Below are 22,294 nucleotides of genomic sequence, written 5' to 3'. Positions count from 1 at the left end.
AGTGTCCATTGATTGCCATGAGCATGTTATGACCGATATGATGTGTTGAAGCAGGTATATGCCTTGGTTTTTGTATCTCTCGATGCGAGGAAGCCTTGCCAAGGGATGGACTTCCCGGGATGGGGGCACCAACGAAACTTGGAAGGTGAGTGACTGCATGGAAGGGGTGACCGGATTCCCGAGGGACTATGTAGTAGAGAATGGAAGCTCATGGATGGATTTGTTTTGGTCATTAGCATTGCCAAATGGAATAAGATGCACATTGGGAGTGCACCCTGGAACAATGAGACGGTAATTGTTCTCTGAGAGGAAAAGTGGCACGGGATTATATTGTTGGACATTGGATGCAGATTTGACTTTGAAGTGGATTCTAGACTTCCTGGGAAGGAGGTGAATCCTGGTATTACTTTGAGGGTGGAGGTGCGAGCCTCTGGATTCCCTTGTTGCAGATGCAGATACCATATCCTTTTATTTGCTGGTTGAGAAAATGTGTATGTGTATATGTGGCTATTGTAAATACCATAATGAGCTATGCTATAAAGCTCCAACATGCGGTATGTTGTCATGTTGTCATGATGCTTTGATTTTGAGTAGGTATTTCATTGTAAATTCTGCAACGAGTTGTGTTATAAATCTCCATGGGAAGTATGTTTTGTTTGTAGCAGTCATGTTGGTTATAGGTGTCATTAAACACCGAGGACGATGTTCCCCCAAAGGGGAGGGTTGTGTAACATCCCTGGTGAAAATTCCATGTAAAAGTATATAAACACCATGGATGATTGATACATATTCCAAGCTGAATGTTGGGCAAGACATCCTAGTGTGAGTGTTCATTTGTTTTCTTATGGCTAAGAAAATTGGCAATGACAATGGCCTAGGATCTGGAAAGGAATGAGGCATTAATTGGCATTTTATTTATAAAAATAAAGGAAATTAGGAGAAAAGTAAGGTGAAAGGTCACAGGTTGCATGTGAGGAGGAAATTGAATGAAAATAATGGAAAAGGAAGAAAATAGAGGCCTCATTAATAAAAAGGATTTTGAGGATCAGTGGGTAAGCTTGGTCAGTGTAACCTTTTGTCAGTTCAGTTTTGGAGCTCTCTCATTATCCTCTCTCTCTCATACTCTTGGATACTTAGATTTTTCTTGGAGCACTCTTGCAGGGTGTGGTATACTTGGATTCTTGGAGCAAGAAGGAAAAGGAAGAGTAAGAAAGTGCAAGAAGGCATTTGCATCAACAACTACATCAGATTTGTTTGCAGGCATTGAGTTGCATGTATGATTTCTTCACTATTTTTGGCATGCATGGCATATGCATGTGGGTTCTTGGTTGTGATTTGTCATGGCATGGAGGATTGCCTGGATCAACAGTGGATTGCCTAACCTTTCCATTTCTTGGATAGCCATGGTGATTGTGGGTTTACTTTCATTATTTTTTTTTGGTTGGTTCTCATGTTTCCTTACCTTGGGTTGAGTTATTAGTCTCGGAAGCCCTGGTTGAACAAATGCTCTTGAAAATCTGTAATAGCTTGGATTAATTTATTAGTCCTAGAAGCCCTGGTTGAAAAACACTCTGGAAGCCCTTTGTGGGTTGAATTACTAGTCCTGGAAGCCTTGGTTGGACAAACGCTCTGGAAGCCTTGTATAAGTTGTGGGTTGAGTTACTAGTTCTGGAAGCCTTGGTTGGAAAAATGCTTTGGAAGCCCTGGAAGGCTTGGATGGAGACCAAACCGATGATGGCTTTTGGTGATGTCTGACCGTGAGGTGGAATCACTATTTGATGGGCTGAGGTGGATTGCCTCTAGAATCCCTGGATGAATTTTGATTGATGTGTTCTATGAGATCCCACATTCATGCTTGGAATATGGCACGGGGGTGAATGACTGAAGAGTGATTTGGCTCAGTCATTCTACGGTCGGGTGGAACATGGTAGTCCCATATCCGATTGATTCATTGCATTCATTAATGAGAAATCCTTTCCCTTGATTTTTATGTGTAAAGGTACTGATGTATCTATGGATTTGATGATTGATATGTTTATTATATTTATGTTCCTATTATGCTAGTTATATGCACAGTTTATGACATCAACTATGTATGGCTCTCAGCATGTTTTTACTTGTATGTGAATGGATAATGTGTCTATGAATTAATGGAGGATAATGCATTAAATGGCATAAGGGAATAATGGTTCATAGCGATTCTCAAATAAGTATGAGATCCCTACACTTAATTCTGTTATTTACCCCTGTAGATTACATGTCGACGATATGTTTGATGAAACGCCCGTCATAGCTAGTAGGGTTTTGGTTATGGTCTTGCTCAATTTATTGTTTTTTCATCCTTGTTTCCTTGTATTCTTACCAATTTTAAGTGATCATTCCATTTTGGGCAGTGTCCCAGGCTTTGGGCCAAAAAAGGTGGCTCAATTCCTAAAATGCTAGAAAATAGAGCGTTAGTTTAGAGACTAACTCACTTGGGCAGTGTTTGGGTAGCATTATAACTTGCCTGGGCAATGTCTAGGGAGTGTTATAACTCGCCTTGACAGTGTTTGGGGAGCGTTAAACTGCCCTAAGTTTCTCAAACATCAATAGGACCCAGGGGCAAGTTGTCTGAGTGGCTGACTTGCCTCCTGAAGGTTTTGTGGATGATGTTGGATGATTGTGTGTGATGTTCCGTCGATTCCATTTCCTTAAAGTCACCAAGGAGATTGAATCTTATCATAGTGGCCTCTTGTCGCATGTTTACCCCGGCTGGCCAGTTGCCTGAGTAGATGTGGGAGGAGGGTGTTACACCACATCTGTGAGTGGAAGAGTCGTTGCCCCTCCTCTAGATCTTCAGGTCAATCTTCTGGATCTTGGTGGTGGAAATAGTGGCACTAGGCTCTGCATAAATAATCTATTCCCTTTGTCATTCCCCTTGTAAGGTTTTGACTTAGTGTGGGAAGATGCATCTGATTCAGAAGCCTTCAGCTCAGCCCCTAGTGACTACTTGGCTCGACACTCACTTGTTTTGTGAGTGGGGCTCTTATGGAACTCACACCATTTCCCTATGTTCTTATTTGCCTTCATGGTGTTGTTCTTTTCTTGTGACTTCGACGGGTTGTACTGGGCCAACCCTCCTTAGCTTTGTCCTTTGTTCTGTGGTTTGCGGGTGCCTTTCCCTTGCTTTGAATTCATAAATCCGAGGCGTCACTTCTTTAGTTTAAATTTCTGCCCGATCTTGACATCGTATCAATAGGCGGCGCTAAGCGAGGAGATGTACAGGAACTCCATCTCGTCCTGCGATACTTGAGTATCAAATGCCGCTCAGAATCCTTGATACTCAACTTCGTACGAAGGGTATGAAAAATATTTGTGAAATATTAATGTAGGACGTGTCACTAAAACCTGGAAATAGTTCACACAATTTTAGTAACACTTAAATTGCTTTATGATGATAAATTTCTCCATAAATAGTTTGATTTAGGGTTATGCAGGAATGCAATAGAATACATATATAAATATACACATAGAGATGCATCAGAAATAAATCTTCATTTCATTAATATCAAATATTTGAAAGATGCTTATAAGAAAAATGGAAATAAACTAGCTCGGACGATAATAGCTGATCTCTGAGAGGTCTAGGTGGAATAAGAGGGTGGCCACAAATATCCACCTCAATCATAGTTACTCAGAAATTTGTTCAAATATAAGAGAAAATTGAGAATAAATAACATGTATATGTTACAACTATAAGATCATATAGCTTATCCAATAAACAAAAATTCACAAATTCGATAGTATTGCAAAACTTGGAATCCTTGGTCCAAGTATTCCTTCAAAAATTAAATTTATACTGACAAATAATAGTATTTGAATACAAACAATAACCTATGTATCTCGTGCTGTATTTTACTATGAATATATCCAAGAATCGTCCCAAGACCTTCAACTCTGCTAATAGAAAATGAAGCTACAATAATGCATGTTCTACCTCTACAAAAAATATTTGATCTAAAAAATAAAGCCCCCAAATCTCAAATATGAGTATTCTCCTTAATGATACAACAAAATTCATCCTCACAGAAGTGCAAAGAGTCTCCCTACTTGCAACAAAAAAGAACCCCTTCTCCTTCTTCACCACTTATTTATAATTTACTAATTAAATTCTCCAAAGGAGAGTTGTTGAAGAGTAGTTTAGATCTATGATTTTCAGCTGAGAAAATCCCTCTTTCCTCTTTGCTCGTGAAATTCTATTGCTCTAAGATTCACAAGCCTCAGCCTCTCCAACAAGCTATCTACAAAAATTATCCAAAATAAAAATTAAAACCAATAAAAAATGAAGAGAAAACTCAGATTTCTAAAACTGTGAAAAAATTAATGAATTCATATCAAACTTGATAAATTAGTAAAACCAAAGTTGTGCTTTCCCTTACTTTCCTGCGGAGAAAAGATCAATATTTGAACAATCTTGGAATAAGTTAGTGACAACAAATCTTCCTGGCCAAAGAAATTCTTCCAAAACAAATCCAGGAAATTAATTTTAGATGCAAATTCATAACTAGGCCTTCTGCTGAATTTTTGGGGATAGTAAATCCACATATTTGCTTGGCTTCCATATTGTTCTCCATGGAAATAGCTTTCCAACGAGCCCTCATTTGTCTCATCTCATTGAGTAAATCTCAAAATATTTCCTTCTAAAGTCTAGGTGTTAAAACTGACCGAGTTCTAGAAATAACACAGTGTGCTGGGGAACTTTTATTAATTTTTATGTTTAAATAAATATAAAATAAAATGTTACAGATAAAACAAAAATATATAATAAAAAGTTAGAAAACAAATAAAACAAAATTAAAAGGCAAAGATAATAAAATATTATAAAAAATTATTGGGTGGGGGCGGGGGCGCGGGCGCGGGCGCAGGGGGATTTGTTTTAAGGGTTTAATTGTCATGGTTTAAGTGGAGGGACGTGAAGTGGATGGGGAGGAGCCCAAGAGTGGAGAGTGGGCCCTCCCTATCCACTATATTTTCATTAGGCCGATAGGCCTTCCTTTGAAAGGGACTTTCGTCGTCCCTTTGTTTCTCACGCTGACACGTGGCGTCGGGAATATCGCGAGCATAACCGCAGAGTTCTGAAATATCACCGGCATAACCGCAGAGTTCTGAAATATCGCGGGCATACTCGTCGTGTGTTCATGGATATTCATGAACACGGTTCTGCGTTCATAAACTAACCATCATATCTCCGATGAATAACTCCGATTTTTCGCCCGCCATTGCCATCTTCTGCGAACCTTTCTGATCGCATTCTGTCTCAAATAGCTCCGAATCAGACAGAGCTGCTGCCATGAATCTTGAAAGCAAGTCTTCCGTCAGATGCCCTTCAGAGATCTCACTTCTCCTGGAACGAATAATGTCCATGGAAAATTCATTCACTACATTTATGGCTTCTCTTAACCGCCTCTCAGAACCGATGTCAAGCTTTCGCTTGATTCTCCACAGAAAGGGGAAAATGGAAAAAACCCTGCCAGTGCTAATATCAAGAGCATCGTTAAAAGCCTCTGCAAATTGGGACCTGGGTAGAGAAGGGTGGAGGCAACCGGGATCGACACCGAACGCCACCTTGCAGATATTGTCGAATGCAAACCTCATCAGAACGTCCTGCAAGTCTATGATCTCTCCCCCTTCGCATGCGCTCTTGAGCACCACCATTAGCTGGTTCTTGATTTCCCACTGAACAGCCTCCACCACGAAGTTCCGGAGCGACTTAGTATTGAATTCGTAGCTCGCAGCCTTCCTCTGCATTTTCCACAGCTCCCCATCAGTGTTGAAGATCCCCTTGCCCAGGAAATCGTGGAGAAAGAAACTGAAGCGTTCTCCCGTGGGGTAATTCTGAAAATTGGCTCTCAGAATATGCTCCACATTAGAGGGATTCGCAGTGATAAAGCCTGGGACGCCTCCTGGGCGTTGGACCATACATGTGTGGGAAGGGATTCTGGAAAGAATATCCATTGTCCATTCCAGAACCCTGTCCCTGTTCTTGAAAAATTCCCACAAAATACCAATTACAAGAACAAGCATTCCGTAGCGGCGTCCACGGTATCCTCGCATTACCGTCAGGTAATCTCGGCGGCTTCCGAGTGTGGCCTTGGGGTTCGAACCGATGACCAGGACTCTGGCGTCGACCAGGTTATGATCCCCTGTGCCGCGCTGCCTGCGTCCTGTGTGCAGCCGCTCAAGGTCGCGGGTTCGAGGATTCAAGTCGTTCCTGTGGATGTATTGGAGTCCGGTGCCTCCACCGGGACTGTGCTCAATTTTGGGTCTGAAGCTCGGAATAAAATACAACGTGGAGGGGATAGCGATCCGAGCATTGAGAAATCGACAGTGGAGTCTTCTTCTGGGTTTGGAAAAGAGGCGACTGCTCATATCAATCAAGCAGCCCCTCGGCCACAGATGGATCCGTCAGCCAATTGGGCGAATGGGGCTGCTGGGGCTGCGTTTTTTGGAGGTGCCTGGTCATATGGATGGAATTTTCCAAACCCAGCATGGAATGCCGCTGCTGCTGCTCTTGCCCCTGGTTGGCCCGGTTTGTCTTGGCCCATGGTTCCTGGATCCTACTTTCCTCCGCCTCCTCCTCCTCCTCCTGCCGGATGGGGGCCTGCACCATGGGCTTCTGGACCCTGGGCCGCCGCCGCTGCCACCACTGCTTCTCCAAAGAGCTCAATTTGGACAACATTAGGCCTAGGGGACAAGCCGGAGTCTGCCATCACTAGTGGGGGGATTTTTAAGGCCTTCCAACCCAAGACACAGGGCGCTAAAGATTCAAGAAAGGCTTCGCAAGCTCTGCAAGCAAATCCTGCTGCCTTTTCAAGATCCTTATCCTTCCATGAGAGCAGCTAATTTCATTCAAACAGCCCAATCCAGCAAAATGATGAGTTTGTGCAGAAATACTGGTTTTGATTATAAGAGCAGGGTTCAGACATATACTCATGTTCTTACTGTGGCTTGGGAGGTCCATACTCTGGACTCTGCACTAGCACTAGAAGTAGCAATAACTGGCTTATAATTGAGAGAGCCCTAATAGATTGCCTCTCCCTCCCTTTCATGCTCCGGGGAAGGTGTTAGCAGAACAAAATCATAGAGAGAGCCTATATGAAGAGAGATTGCCTGTTAATGCTGTTCAATCTACCCTTTAAAGTATTTTCTTCCTGATTGCTCACAAGAGCTGATTGGGAGATATACAATCTGTATATGATTACAATTTTTGCTTCCTTTTGGGAGTCTATGCTTACCTTTTTTATTTTTGGGGAGTCTAAATTGGATGTAAAAATTATGGGTATTGATGATGAATGCAGTTACCTCAAAAGGTGACAGTAACTAGGACTAGTCTTAAGCAGAGCCAAACTTGTAAATTAGATTAGACATAAGCACAGGTGAGGTCCGAAGAGTTTTTCTTCAACGGTCTCACCGGACTCAGGAGCATATTGTGCAGAAGACTTTGGACCAGAGCATATTGTGCAGAAGACTTTGGACCAAGTCGAGTGTATATATATATTACATTTGTGTCTCTGTAAGATGTATAAAGATCCAGACCTGTTAACCTTGTATAGCTTGTCCTCCAATGAGTGTTAAAGAGCAAGTGATCTTTTTAATGGACACAAAATTTCGAACTCGTGAAGTATTTTTCTTGTTACTTCGCATTGGAGGCATAAGAACAAGGACATCAAAAAATTTGTTGCTTGCTCTTCTTGTTACGATTCATAAAAGCTTGCTTATGCTCATTATCATCAGGTCTCGTATAATTGAAATTGAGCTCTATGTTTTGAAGCAATCTTGTCTTTCATGTTATACGATGTAAGTTTAGAATCGCAACAATACTTCTGAACTGGGTACATGAATTTTATTATCTTTATCTAATACTCCCTGTGCATTCGATGCTGCAGTCCACCCCTCCATCAGTTTTTTCCGCAATTACCTGTAAACATTTTTTATAAGTGTTTGGAAATTAAGAGTCTACACTGCTTTGAATGGATGGTGAATGAGTGCACTCCATGCGAAAACTTAAAATCTCCCCCACCTAAGTACTAAAGTACCACACTAGTCAAAAGCAACCAATACTCTGATCTGGGAGAGAGTTTGATGATCATTTTGGGCAGCTCAACGTACCTGCTGAATAGGTTTTTCGTACTCTTTAGGGTTTATAAATTCCGTTACTCCAAATTGTTTTGCTGAGAAAGGAAAGATTACAAGAAAGGGTTAAAAAGGCAATTCTACAAGTCAACATATCAACATATGTACACAGATTTTCCAATAGTGGTTGATGCTATGACATCTAGAGATATATGAATAATTGCAAAGTTTATGTGCGTGCCTTTCATACTGATTGATGGATTTATGCACCAAAGTTACATCAGTGCTGGGATTTGATCTGCATGTCAAGGATGTATAGATTGCCTTACAGGCAATCCCTTTGACATATTTGATAGTATGCTACAGTTGTGTGAATGTTTCGTGTATTGATGGCCTGTCTATCATTTTCCTCACTGTCATATGGTTCCAACATGGTTATATTTGCTTTAACAAGTTTACATATGATGGAGAACATTATCTTCATTGCTCTATCCTCCTTGAACATATGTTATACATATCACATGGAGGATGTCTCATCCTTGTTGAGCTGAGTTTTTGGGAGATGTTTTCATGTGACAACACTGATTTTATTTTATGTATACTTGATTATATCCAATCAAGCTAATAAAAGGATATCCTTTATTTATCCATTCCTAGGTTAGATCTAGGGAATAAACTCCAATAATATTATTTTATTGATGGAAGGTTTGAACCAAGAACTCTATAAAAGCAAGTCTACTCCATTTGTAATGGTTGTTGAAAGGTTGAGTATTTGAGGTTTTGGTGCATTTTGTATTGTATCTGTCTTAGTTGTTGAATGGTTTGGTAATGTACCTTGGAGAATAAGGATGCTATCTACTGTTTATGCCTATTATATCTACATTTCATTGTTTGCAGTAGATAGCATCCTTATTCTCCAAGGTACATTACCAAACCATTCAACAACTAAGACAGATACAATACAAAATGCACCAAAACCTCAAATACTCAACCTTTCAACAACCATTACAAATGGAGTAGACTTGCTTTTATAGCGTTCTTGGTTCAAACCTTCCATCAATAAAATAATATTATTGGAGTTTATTCCCCAGATCTAACCTAGGAATGGATAAATAAAGGATATCCTTTTATTAGCTTGATTGGATATAATCAAGTATATATAAATAAAATCAGTGCTGTCACATGAAAACATCTCCCAAAAACTCAGCTCTGCAAGGATGAGAGTCTTTATTACTGAAAGGGTTCATGGGAATATATCTATCTTTCTCCTTGCTTGGTCGTATGCACATGTGATCATTTCTTGGTACATCTAGACTCATACTCTTTGAGCTTAACAACAGGAGCAAACTCCTTTAATACATTTTCTGGACTTTAGGACAGCAAGGATTACATTGATTAAACTTGAAATTTGTAGCCTTGTCCATTGACCACAGAGCACCAATGCCACCTTACAGCCACACTCGTTTTAAGTTCATTCCTCAAATCTGGAAGACACCTAAGAAAATCTTATTCCCCATCTGTCCCTTAGTCTAATAATATTCCTTACTGCAAATTAAGAAAAGTTATGCTTAGTTATATGTAAATAAATTTGCTAAGTAAGATGCATCACAGCATCTCTAGGAACAGATTTATACATTATGTTGGAGCGACTTTGGTTGAACTTTTCTATAATGTTCAGAAAGGATCAGTGCACAAATGCATCGGTGCCTTTACAACAAAATACTAGACTTCAAAATAATTATGGTTCTAAGAGGTCGATGCAACACTGTATAGAAAACTGGTTGAGAGTCTAATTTACTTGACTACCAGTAGGCCCGATTTGGCTTTTGCAGTCAGTTTATTGAGCCAATTCATGTCAAAGCCCCTTGAGAATCATTGGGTTGCAGCGAAAGGCGTCTTAAGGTATCTTCAAGGAACCTTAGACTTTGGTATTAAATATACTAATTCGTTTGATGTTAGATTGACAGGATTCTCAGACTCAGGTTGGGTCGGAAATATAGATGACCAACAATCCATAACAAGTTATGCATTCAACATTGGGTTCGGGGTTATTGAATTGAGCAGCAACAAGAAGAACAATGTATCCTTATCTTCAGCTGAAGCAGAGTATCAAACAATGTGAGGAGCAACATGTGCGGCAGTTTCATTGAACAGACTTTTCCAGGATGTTAAAGAAGAACAAAAGGATGCAACAGTTATCAGGTGTGACAACCAGAGCTCAATCAAACATGCAAATAATCCAGTGTTTCATAAAAACACCAAGCATATTGATACATAGTTTCACCTTGTTAGTGAGAAGGTTCAGTAAAAGGAAATCCATATTGAATATTGTAATACTTGTGATGATGTTGTAGACATTTTTACTAAGCCTCTTGTAAGAATTAAATTTGAGTTATTTAGGGAGATGTTAAGAGTGCTATGGAACCCTTTCTCCATTAAAAGGCAGTGTTAAAATTAATGGACAAATGTATTCTTGGAGAGAGTTTGTTCATTAGTTTCATGTGAGACTTGGATTAGGAATTTGTTCCTACATTCCAGGTGGCTGTTCTAACTTCCTTATTTGATTGTAAACTATATATTCTTGATTTTTAGTGAGAAGATCGTAGATCGTTCCGCTAGAGGCAGTCTCCAAGTGAAGCTCCTCACCTGAGATTTGCTATGTTTAATGAATAAATTCTTTTTCTTCCATTTTTTAACAATTACTTCCATAAGTTGCACCTCAGTCTCCAGGTGAAGCTCCTCACCTTAGATTTGCTATGTTTAATGAATAAATTCTTTTTCTTCCATTTTTTAACAATTACTTCCATAAGTTGCACCGCCGAGTAACTGAATCTCTGATTTAGCTTCTTGCATAAACACTACCTTGTCACCTTGTAAGTAACGATTAAGAAGATATTTCAAGATATGTGTAAGTGTTTCTTATGTTTCCTTTTGGATAAAACTCATATTCTTTAGAGAAGCTCAAGAGGTCCTAAAAGAGAGAACCAACTATACCAAAAGGACGAGCTTAGAGATAGCTTGGTTAGGTATTGAAACAAGTTAAGGAGTAACTTGTTATTGCAGTGTACAAGTGGACAAGGTAAAGTTCACAAAGAAACTATTGATAGTCATGACATGGGTTCAAGGAGAAGTCATAGTAGATGAAAATAAGATGCCAAAGTAAATGACATAAGAAGAAGGATGATTCAAAAGGAAGTTCACTGAGAAGTTGTTGAGATAAAAGTGCACCTGAATGTACTAATGTAACAAGAAGGTAAAGAAGACCAAATGTTTAATGGATTATGTGGAAGAAATTAAAGTGGCATAGGTTACAAGTGAAGCTGGAGCATAGGTTTAATGCTTAATTGAATGATGAAGAGCTCACAACAACCTAGATGGAAGTTTACTTTTGTGAACTTAAAGACTTTCGTCGTCCCTTTGTTTCTCAAGCTGACACGTGGCGTCGGGAATATCGCGAGCATAACCGCAGAGTTCTGAAATATCGCCGGCATAACCGCAGAGTTTTGAAATATCGCAGGCATACTCGTCGTGTGTTCATGGATATTCATGAACACGGTTCTGCGGCTACTTAATTTTTAGTTGGCGTTTCAGAAATTCGTGACGTTTTCTTCGGAAGCGTTCATAAACTAACCATCATATCTCCGATGAATAATTCCGATTTTTCGCCCGCCATTGCCATCTTCTGCGAACCTTTCTGATCGCATTCTGTCTCAAATAGCTCCCAATCAGACAAAGCTGCCGCCATGAATCTTGAAAGCAAGTCTTCCGTCAGATGCCCTTCAGAGATCTCACTTCTCCTGGAACGAATAATGTCCATGGAAAATTCATTCACTACATTTATGGCTTCTCTTAACCGCCTCTCAGAACCGGTGTCAAGCTTTCGCTTGATTCTCCACAGAAAGGGGAAAATGGAAAAAACCCTACCAGCGCTAATATCAAGAGCATCGTTAAAAGCCTCTGCAAATTGGGACCTGGGCAGAGAAGGGTGGAGGCAACGGGGATCGACACCGAACGCCACCTTGCAGATATTGTCAAATGCAAACCTCATCAGAATGTCCTGCAAGTCTATGATCTCTCCCCCTTCGCATGCGCTCTTGAGCACCACCATTAGCCGGTTCTTGATTTCCCACTGAACAGCCTCCACCACGAAGTTCTGGAGCGACTTAGTATTGAATTTGTAGCTCGCAGCCTTCCTCTGCATTTTCCACAGCTCCCCATCAGTGTTGAAGATCCCCTTGCCCAGGAAATCGTGGAGAAAGAAACTGAAGCGTTCTCCCGTGGGGTAATTCTGAAAATTGGCTCTCAGAATATGCTCCACATTAGAGGGATTCACAGTGATAAAGCCTGGGACACCTCCTGGGCGCTGGACCATACATGTGTGGGAAGGGATTCTGGAAAGAATATCCATTGTCCATTCCAGAACCCTGTCCCTGTTCTTGAAAAATTCCCACAGAATACCAATTACAAGATATATTACAGGACCTTGGTATGGCCGATTGCTTCCATTTCTTGTAATGAAAAAGAGTAGGAAGCCAAATGAGAAGAGAAGAAAGGCAAGCAAAAACTGGTCGATTGCCATGGCAAAAGCTTGTCTGGTATTAAATTCAGCAAGAAAACTGATCATTCTGTACATAATTTGCTATATGATCTACCTATTTACAATGCTACACATATCCTTTCATCCCCCACTGAACGTACAAGCACCAGATGCATTTCACAGACACAAAGGCCAAAACATGTCAAACTCAAACCAGAGAACTGATCCTTCAATCTATAAAAGATCCTTTCTATTTATTTACATGGCTGGAACGTAATAGATCTCTGACATTTTCCAGATTAGGCCTGCATGCATGCACGTTGAGAACATTATTTACTGTACAAATTGTAGATACCCATCATATCAAATTTTGACAGTTACAGCCAATCAAGCAAACGATGGGTTTTCCTGCATATATTCTCCTCTTAGTCCACATCAATAGTGCAGAGATCTGCCATAGAGAGGTCCCAAGTTCGCCTCAAGCAGTTTGATAGACATTACAAAGTTACAGATGCCCGAAGTATCACTCACCAAATAGTTGATCATCTCTTTAGAACAGAGGAGCAGTAAGTATAAATGGACATGAGAATCCCAGCACTGAACATCTCTACCTTGAAGATCTAGCCTCAAAAAGGAAATAAAAACCCTCTGTTTATTCTTTTTTACCTGTCCACCACAATCAATTTCTTGCCTGACAACTTAGAATCCGAACCAGAGATGCAGCAAAGCAGCTTTACAACGTTGGTATGCCTAATCTTTCCTAGAAGCTTTATCTCTGCTTGAAATCTCTTTTCTTGGACAGATTGTGGGTTCTCGTTATTCCAGATCCTTTTCACACCAACAATATTACCATTTTCCAGTGCCACCTTGTAGACTTTGCCAGCATGTCCACTTCCAATAACATGATACTCTGTCAATCCATTCAGAATGTCTGACACTTCATGGCTTGAGAAACAGTAGTACCTGTTGCCCTTTGTTTAGAGTTGGAGTGGCTTTGCTTGGGGCATAAAAGCCAACTCCACTTTGGTAGCATTTCATTTGCCATTTTAGGAGATATTGGAAGAAAATTAACATATATTCATGGACTGAAAAGTAAAATATATTTCTCATTTTATCATCTGAGATATCGATCACCTTAGGAATCCAGATTATGCACCATTTCTAAATTTCTGTCTTTAGTGAAATCTTTTGACTTTACTATGCTGTAGTCTAAATGTGCTATGAAATGGTCCTTTTCCGGCTGCTTAAAGTAGCAAGAAGGGAAACCAATATTTTTATCCCAAAATCCAGCAAGAATCGTTTTGGTTTTGATGGAATTGCACATATCAGATGTTAATTTTTACAATCTGCTTGCAGTAGAAGTGTTAAAGGGTGCCAAATCCATTTCTGCATTAAAACGAACAATTTTATTGATTCAAACTTGCAATTTTGACAAAGATTGACTGGCTCGATTTGGCTGATGGCAAACTGGAAAAGGATAAAAACATAGTGTTTAGCCTTCTTCCTTTGATATTCCCCTCAAAACCACTTTTGTGCAGAACAACAATAGAGAATGACAAATGTTACTTTTGTTTTGTTTAAGTTAGTCGATTGTGAAGTGCATTTCCATGTGTGGGTTTTCGTTCTACAACTAATGCTTTTGCAAACTTAAAAGTCAGAGCCAATATTAGTATATGGAATAGTTACCTTTGTACAGGATGATATTTTTTCTTAATTTAAGAGACTAATTGTATGTCATGATGTTGATCTAAGTTATCTCTATATGAATATCTGTCATATCTATTTTCCCTGATGAGAGTTCACAGGAAATGTTGGAAAAGTTTCAAAATTCTACAGATTATACTAAAAAAGATATACGATATCTGTTAGTACTGTTTCAAGAACGTTTTCCTTGAAAGCAATAGTGGTAATATGATTCCCACAAGTGGCTGAGGTCAGTTAGATTGGGTGTGTGCAAAAGTTATCTGATTCATTGGGGTATGAGCTTTGACACGGGGATGGCTAAAACAACCTGGAGTCCGCAGACTGGTAACTTCCAGTTTGTTTTGTTTTATGTTTCTTAATGACTTCATGGATTCGAAATTGAGTTTCCCGAATGAATATGTGACTTGGAAGTAATATTTTCTGAACAGTAAAATAGGATTCTTTTCCCCCTTGCGCTTTTTTCCCAACTTTCAATTCTTTTGCTGAAACTCGGGTCAGACCTGACTCAGGTCTGACTGCTCTCATATGGGAGTTCTTGAGAGTATTTGTTGAGTCTGCAGCAGACTTAGGAGCCTCAACTTCTAGACTCCAACAACATTTTTTGGATGTTTTTGAAACCATTGAGTGACATTTTTTTTAATCCCCATTTTTGCACTGCTTTCTGTTCTCATTTTATCATCTGAGATATCGATCACCTTAGGAATCCAGATTATGCACCATTGCTGGTAAAATCATTACTGTTGTTTATTTCTGTTGATGCTGCTGTTGGTACTTTTAGTTTCCAGATTTTTATTTCAAAACAATTCTAAAATTACAAAAGGATCAAGCTCCTGGATTTAAATTTTCAAAATATGTTTCCAACTTCCAAGAAATGAAATTGAAGCTCCTAGAATACAATTTTCTTTCGAGCACATAATTTCTTTCCAACATGTTGTATTTGCCTTTTTGCATAAGAAAATGGAAGGAAATATATGCGTGTATTTTTAAGTCAAAATTAAAATAACCATAAACAACTCCATGAAACTTCTTGTAAATTACAAATACAACTGTTCAATAGATACCATATTTTAGTAGAAAAAACCAAATGTAGAGGGATATTGTTTCCACCCAGATGTAGAAATCCCTTATTTCGCTCTCTTTTAATAGACTTCTATGGACCCTTTCTGAGCCTTGCAAGGGTTTGAACTTCAAAGAATACAATCTAAGGTCCAAATTCATCCTTCTACACAAAGATATCCATTTGCACAAGACTATTTTTTGGTTCATCTATAGACAAGGCGAAATTTCTATCGTGGGTTTATATAAAGCTAAGTCAGTAATAAATATATTAATTTTAAAATCAATTACTTATTAAAAAAATATTTTATATACAAGTTGGTTATACAAGAATATATGAATTTAAAATGAGTTTCAAAATTTTAATAATATTAATTTCTATAATTAAATAAATTATTTTTATTAAATGAATTTTATTAAAAATAATAACAATAATGTTTAGGAAAAGCGTCTTACAATTAGTTAATGTTTTAATTGTAGTGTCAACCAGCAATGTAAGTGATTTGTTTTAATATTTGCAAATCACAAATTTCGCCGCTTCTCAATTACCATGTAAAACGCTGTAATTTACTGTTTATTTAAATATGAATGGTTTGGTTTTGGTTTTGTTCTTTTAATATCAAATTTACTGGTACGGGATGGTCATCGTGGTTATTGCCTTCGTCACTAGTGAGCTTTATATATACTTGCCTATCTATAGAGGTTTCTTCCTTTTAATAATCCTATCGGCCTCTCTTTGTACCTTTTGGGACAATTGCTAGTTCTACCCATTTTGTTATATATGTTTATATCTTTCGAAGCCTCCCATTAATGCATCATGCTACGTCAACGTGGGAGTTCATTCCTAGGTGTTTTCATTGGTGATCCAATTGAAATCCTTTGAGGATGAATCTCTGAAGTAACACAAGATTCAAAATTGTGGTGGTTTTGAAATTATTAATAGAAATTTAATTATTATTAAATTTTTAAAAGAAAATTTTAACCAATTATGTACATGGATTTCTAATAAGTCAAGCAAAATAAATTTATCATCCACAAGAAATCTTGCTAGAAATGAATTTTCCAACCATATTTCAATCCTATCATGAAAATCATTATGTAACTATTGAAATGAAATCATGGTTGGAACAAATCTTTGCCCAATAATGTCATGAATTTCTCCTTATAGAGACAAGTTAGTTGTGAGTACAATAAATGGAGTATTAGAAATCTTCTGTGTGACTGAATTTTCTAAACATTTTTCAAATGGATCGTTAAAAATGAGAGTGGAAACCTAATGAAATTTTCAAAATATTTGTAGACAAATAAGACCACTGGTAAAAATGAAATGTTGAATTCTCAAGTGTCGATGTTTGTGGAAGTCTTATTTGAGAATAAATAATTAGTTGGTATGATATGAACATCAAATGAAATTGAAAGACTTGAAGTTCAATATGCTCATGATCCAGGCCCTGAAATTCATTATGATGTGTTTCTACTAACGCATTCAGTGGGGAATCAACGCTTGACTACTCACAATACCAACATACGATATCCAAAGATTGAAATATAAAAGAAAAATGGAAATCTGAAACAAACCATAATAAAAAAATAATGTAAAATAAATTTACATCATCATTTACACCATTGTTACAAGACAACTAAGATTTATTTGCAAAATTTTCCTCCTCACAAGTATCGCAAAATAATGCAATCAAAACTATTACTGACATCTACTTGTGACTGAGAAAGGGGTTCATGACTATGACCAAGAATGAGAACTTGAAGAATGCCAGAGTAAAAAATTGAAATGGGCTTCTCTTCTTGAAAATTACATTCACTATGACATTTTGGGGATTAAAGATGAGAATTTGTTGGAACAATATGACTAAAAGAAGATCTCTCATCTTGAGAAATATATTGACATTGAATATTGAGACCATGAGAATTCAATGATGAGTGAGATTACTCTATAGTTTCAAATTCAAAAGCATTATCATAAATGACTTGACAATTTTCATTAACACTCTCTTTCTTTTCATAAGAACAAAAAAAGTAATTAAATGGAATATGGTGATAATTCTCAACACTATTAAAAAAGTGATCATTAAATGACCCTTTATCCCGATAAAAACTAATTGGAAATTCATTATCATAAAATTCATGGCAACCCCTCTATTTTCTAAAATAGGATTTGTGCAAAGAGGAATCACTGAATGATTAACAAATGAATTAAAATGAAAATGAAAAGATCAAGACGAAAAGGGAAATGGCTATTTCAACATATGAATTTGAAAATTTCCCTACCTGCAAATTCTTCTTTATTTTCGTTAATGCAGATTTCATATTCATCATTATGTATTTGCCTGACCACACTTTCTTGAAATTAATGCTTGACTACCCCAAACTTTGTTGTTGAACATTAATTCCAACATGAGAAAACTTAAAATTATTTGCCGCAGAGAACTCATTGTTGAAATTTTCAATTTGCAATGTTGGTTGCTACTTGTTGCATGCTAATTCTATTGCTTGTTGATTTTCTTCTTTGTTATGAATACTAATTTAATTTTGACTTTGAGTAGTTGATTTATCAATTGCAACACTCTTGGGATCAATGCTATTATTGTTGGATGTGCTTATGCTTTCCTGAGATAACTCATTAGTAATTTTTGCAATTTCTTCTTGAATATGATCAACCATGCTATCAATAACAAGTGGCTCTTCAACAATGACACATGTGCTAAGATAAATAATATCTTCAAGTTCATTATTAATATTTGGAATACAAGGAATGGAAAATAGATGTTGAAACCATTCCACTAACTCGATATTTGAAGGTTTATCTTTAAATTTAAATTTTAAACAAATTCACTTGAATCTAATTGGGAAATCTATTATACACTCATTTTCAAACCTTCATAAATGTTGAAGTTCATGACATACCTATTCATAGTCATAATCCTCGGATCCGTGAAGTAATTTTGCAATAAATTCATCCCAACCATTAGTATAGGCAATTGGTAATGGTTCACACCATCTATTGGCTTTTCTTGTGAAAGTTTGAGTAAGGATCCTATATAGAACACTTTTATCAATATCATAAAAAAGTAGAATTTGAATTTTTTTTAATAAATTGAAAAACATGATCAAATGCAGAACTTTGCTCTTACCATCGAACTTTACCTTCAAGAAGTGTCTTATAATTTTCGCTGGAGTGGTGGTGGATGCACGTCCAAAAATGAAACCCCAAATGGGAAGTTTAGAAGAAGACACTGCAAATAAGTAAAAACTTGAAAAGGACAACTTGTCATTGGCCCTCCTTCTAGCACTAAAATTGTTGTTGGAAAAAAATGTTTGAAATCAACAATTGAGAGATCACTCGGCCAGGGCCCAAAATAATCCCTTATCGATTTGAGATGGTGATTTTGAATAATTCAAATGGGTCCAGTTACCCCTCACCCTCACTGCTAACTTGAGGTATTCCTAATTACTTACAAATAAGAAGAGAGATATCTGATTTACCCTCCTGCAACTAGCTTGAAAGAAATGAATCTTTACACTGACATAAGGACTCAATGAAGCCACTAATGAGGTTTCTCCTGTGTATGGAGACTTCTAAACATGTAATAAATTAATCTAACTCTAAATCTAAATCTAAATGCAACGCGAAAAAATAAAGAAAACTACTTTAACTCAATACCTAGGGGGTAAATGCCAAATACCAACTGCAAGGATTCAACAATAATGGGGATATAACATGTGTTATATGATAAATATCAAGCTTTTGAAGTAGTTCTAACAACTAATAATATTAATGCAGGACATGCTCTGTTTAGAGATTGAAAATGATAAAAGATGTGTCACGAAGACTTGAAAATAATTCACAGAATTTTAATAACACTTAAATCATTTTATGATGATAAATTTTTGAGTAAATAGTTACTTAGAAATTTGTTCAAATACAAGAGAAAATAGAGAATAAATAGTATATATATGTAACTATAAGATAATATAGCTGATCTAATAAACAAAAATTCACAAATTTAACAATAGTGAAAAACATGGAATCCTTGGCCCAAATCTTCCATAAAAAATAAAATTTATATTGGCAAATAATAGTATTTGAATACAAACAAAATCCTATATATCTCACGTTTTGTTTTATAATGAATATCTCTAACAATCCTTCCAAGACCTTGAGCTCTGCTAATAGAAAATGAAGCTGCAATAATGCATGTTCTATCTCTACAACAAAGATTTGATCTCAAAAAGAAAACCCCCAAATCTCAAATATGAGTATTCTCCCTAATCCTACAACAGAAATACTCCTCACAAAAGTGCAAAGAGTCTCCCTACTTGCAACAAAAAAGAACGCCTTCTCCTTCTTCTCCCATCTATTTATTTTACGAATTAAAATTTCCAAAAGAGCGTTGTTAAAGAGCAACTTAGATCTCTGATTTTCAACTGAGAAAATCCCTCTTTCCTCTTTGATAGTTCAATTCTATTGCTTCAAGTCTGTTTGGCCTCATCCTCTCCCACAAGCTCTCTGCAAAAAATAACCCAAAAAAAACTCAGATTTCTAAAACCGCGAAAAACAAATTAACAAATTCAAATCTAACTTGATAAATTAATAAAACCAAATTTGTGCTTTCCCTTGTTTTTTTGTGGAGAAAATATCAACATTTGAATAATCTTGGAATAAGTTAGTGACAACAAATCTTCTTAGCTAAAGAAATTATTCCAAAACAAACCCAGGAAATTAATTTTAGTTGCAAAATTGTAGCTGAGTTCAACCCCTAGCGAGTCATGTTAACTTGGGAGTTCAACCCCTAGTGTTTTCATTGGTCATCCAAATGAAATCCCTAGGGATGAACTTCCAGGGTGAAATAAGCTTCTCAGTTACAGTGGTTCTGAAATTTTATTTATTGATATTTTTACATCGAAGTTGTTCCTTCTATAAAGTTGGATGGGCAAACACTGTTCATCCTAGCCAATCCTAGCGCTTTATTTCCGTCCTCCTTAGACGGGTGAAAATATGACACGTGGAATATGTCATTGTCACCGTTCTTCATCCTCGGGATTTTTCTTCTTCCTTCTCGCCACTATTTTCAGGCCGTCGACTCCTTTCTCACCTTCATTTATGGCGTAGTGGCGAACGTCATGATTTCCTATACGATCGTTGTGCCACTGCTCGCCTATTTCCTTCTCCTCAACGACTTCTTCATCAATAAAGGTTGAATCCCACCTTATTGGATCTGGTTTCACTACATTTCCCTCATCAAGTATCCCTACGAGGTTGTCTTACAAAAAGTGAGTTCAACAATCCTCATGTCTAGTTCGCCAGAGGAACACCCAATGTGGGAATTGCGCAAGAAGCCTCATGAATTGCTACCTATGGGTTCAATATGACATTGGAAGGATAGTAGGAAAAATAACATATCTAATATTCTGAACTTAATTTCCAAATTGGAATTGCACCATCCCATTTTTTTATTACACTGGCCCAAAAGAAATATCCCTTGTTGTGTAAAGTTCTCAAAAGCTGAGAGGAAATATGGATCTTTTCCTCCGCACCTGCAAATTCATCTAATCCAATGATAATATTGGATCTGGACTAGAATTTCCAGATCAAATTTTTTCTAAAGAACAGCTTCAATATTTGAAAACCTCCCCATATATATGAGCCGATGGAGGATCCAGTGGAGCGTTGTCTATACCAATATGTCATGTCTTGATCGTCCATGTACTTAGCTCTAATGGTCTTGCTCCAGTTGGATTCACCCATAATCGCTTTCCACATAGTTTTACATAGAAGGGCTCTTCTAAATGAGTGTAAATCCAATATACCCCAACCTCCCATTTTTTTAGGCCGTGTTCTGGAATCCCAATGGAATTCTATCACTACTTCATTGCGAACGCGTGGATTGTTTCGCTCGTCGAACAGGGATTGCCTCATTTGGAAAGGTCTCGGTGGCTCATCAGCTGTATATGCAAAGCATATATATCTCCAAATTTTATTATCAGAATCCGATACATGTGATAATATTTTTCCGACAACATTTTGGAAAACAGGATGCCCTTTAAAAATCATTATTTTTGCCTGGCTGGTTTTTCATGACAGGAATCTCACATGGGAGAATCTCCAGAAGCGGAAATGGTGCGGGGCAGCCATATGCCCCCTATGTAGAACAAATTCTGAGAACAATTTGCATATTTTTCTACAATGTCCTCAAACCCAGTTGATTTGGCAGAACTTAACTGCTCATTTTGGTTTCGCCAACGTCAGTGCTCCTTCTATCTATGAGGCTTTCAAAGGATGGAGCATCATGAACTGCGAGTGGAGGCCCATTCCATTGTTAACAATCTGGGCCATATGGAAATGGCGAAACCGGATGATTTTCAATTACAAAAGGGAACCGATTTCTAAAGTTTTTGCATCTATCCTTTGTTTATATGAAGTGCTAGCTCGGCCACGACAATCCAAAGTCAGACAAGGAAGGTATCATCAGCCCAAGGATGTCTATGGATATCCTTGTGCCTTTTTTGACGGTGCTGCCCAGCATGATACATGCGCCTGTGGAGTTTACATAATCCCAGAAGACGGACAAGCTTTTGACATACATTGGAATGGAGGACCTGGAACTAACAACAAAGCAGAAATTATGGCCCTGGCTGGACTCCTTTCTATTTGTGACTTCCTTGCCCTCCAAAACCTTCATATTTTTGGAGACTCGAAAGTCATCATCGACCATGTATTGTCTAAACATATCATAAAAAATATACATCTCTCTAGATGGTTGAAGAGGCTTGAGGCTTTGTGGAACAACAGAAAAGACTACACAATCTCCCACATTGTCAGGGATAAAAACCGGAGAGTAGATGCTTTATCAAAACAGGGGCTATCAT

General features: G+C 37.6%; 1 protein-coding gene and 1 pseudogene across 1 annotated transcript; one reads left to right on the top strand and one right to left on the bottom strand.

The window, feature by feature from the left end:
• Positions 1–5,757: 5,757 nt before the first annotated feature.
• On the top strand, positions 5,758–7,065 carry LOC149167433 (uncharacterized). The gene has a single exon (XM_089432979.1). It carries the CDS (start codon positions 5,896–5,898, stop codon positions 6,880–6,882), a length of 987 nt encoding a protein of 328 aa, XP_089289105.1. The 5' UTR covers positions 5,758–5,895; the 3' UTR covers positions 6,883–7,065.
• Positions 7,066–11,731: 4,666 nt separating this feature from the next.
• LOC149167432 (cytochrome P450 94B3 pseudogene) lies at positions 11,732–12,745 on the bottom strand (annotated as a pseudogene).
• Between the last annotated feature and the right edge of the window lie 9,549 nt (positions 12,746–22,294).

Source organism: Pinus tabuliformis, chromosome 5_1, assembly GCF_031772625.1.
Source record: "Pinus tabuliformis cultivar Carrire ecotype Pingquan chromosome 5_1, CPIR1, whole genome shotgun sequence".
NCBI classification, from domain to species: Eukaryota; Viridiplantae; Streptophyta; class Pinopsida; order Pinales; family Pinaceae; genus Pinus; species Pinus tabuliformis.
The sequence above is the reverse complement of the archived record's forward strand: the minus strand, read 5'-3'. Positions and strand labels throughout refer to the sequence as shown.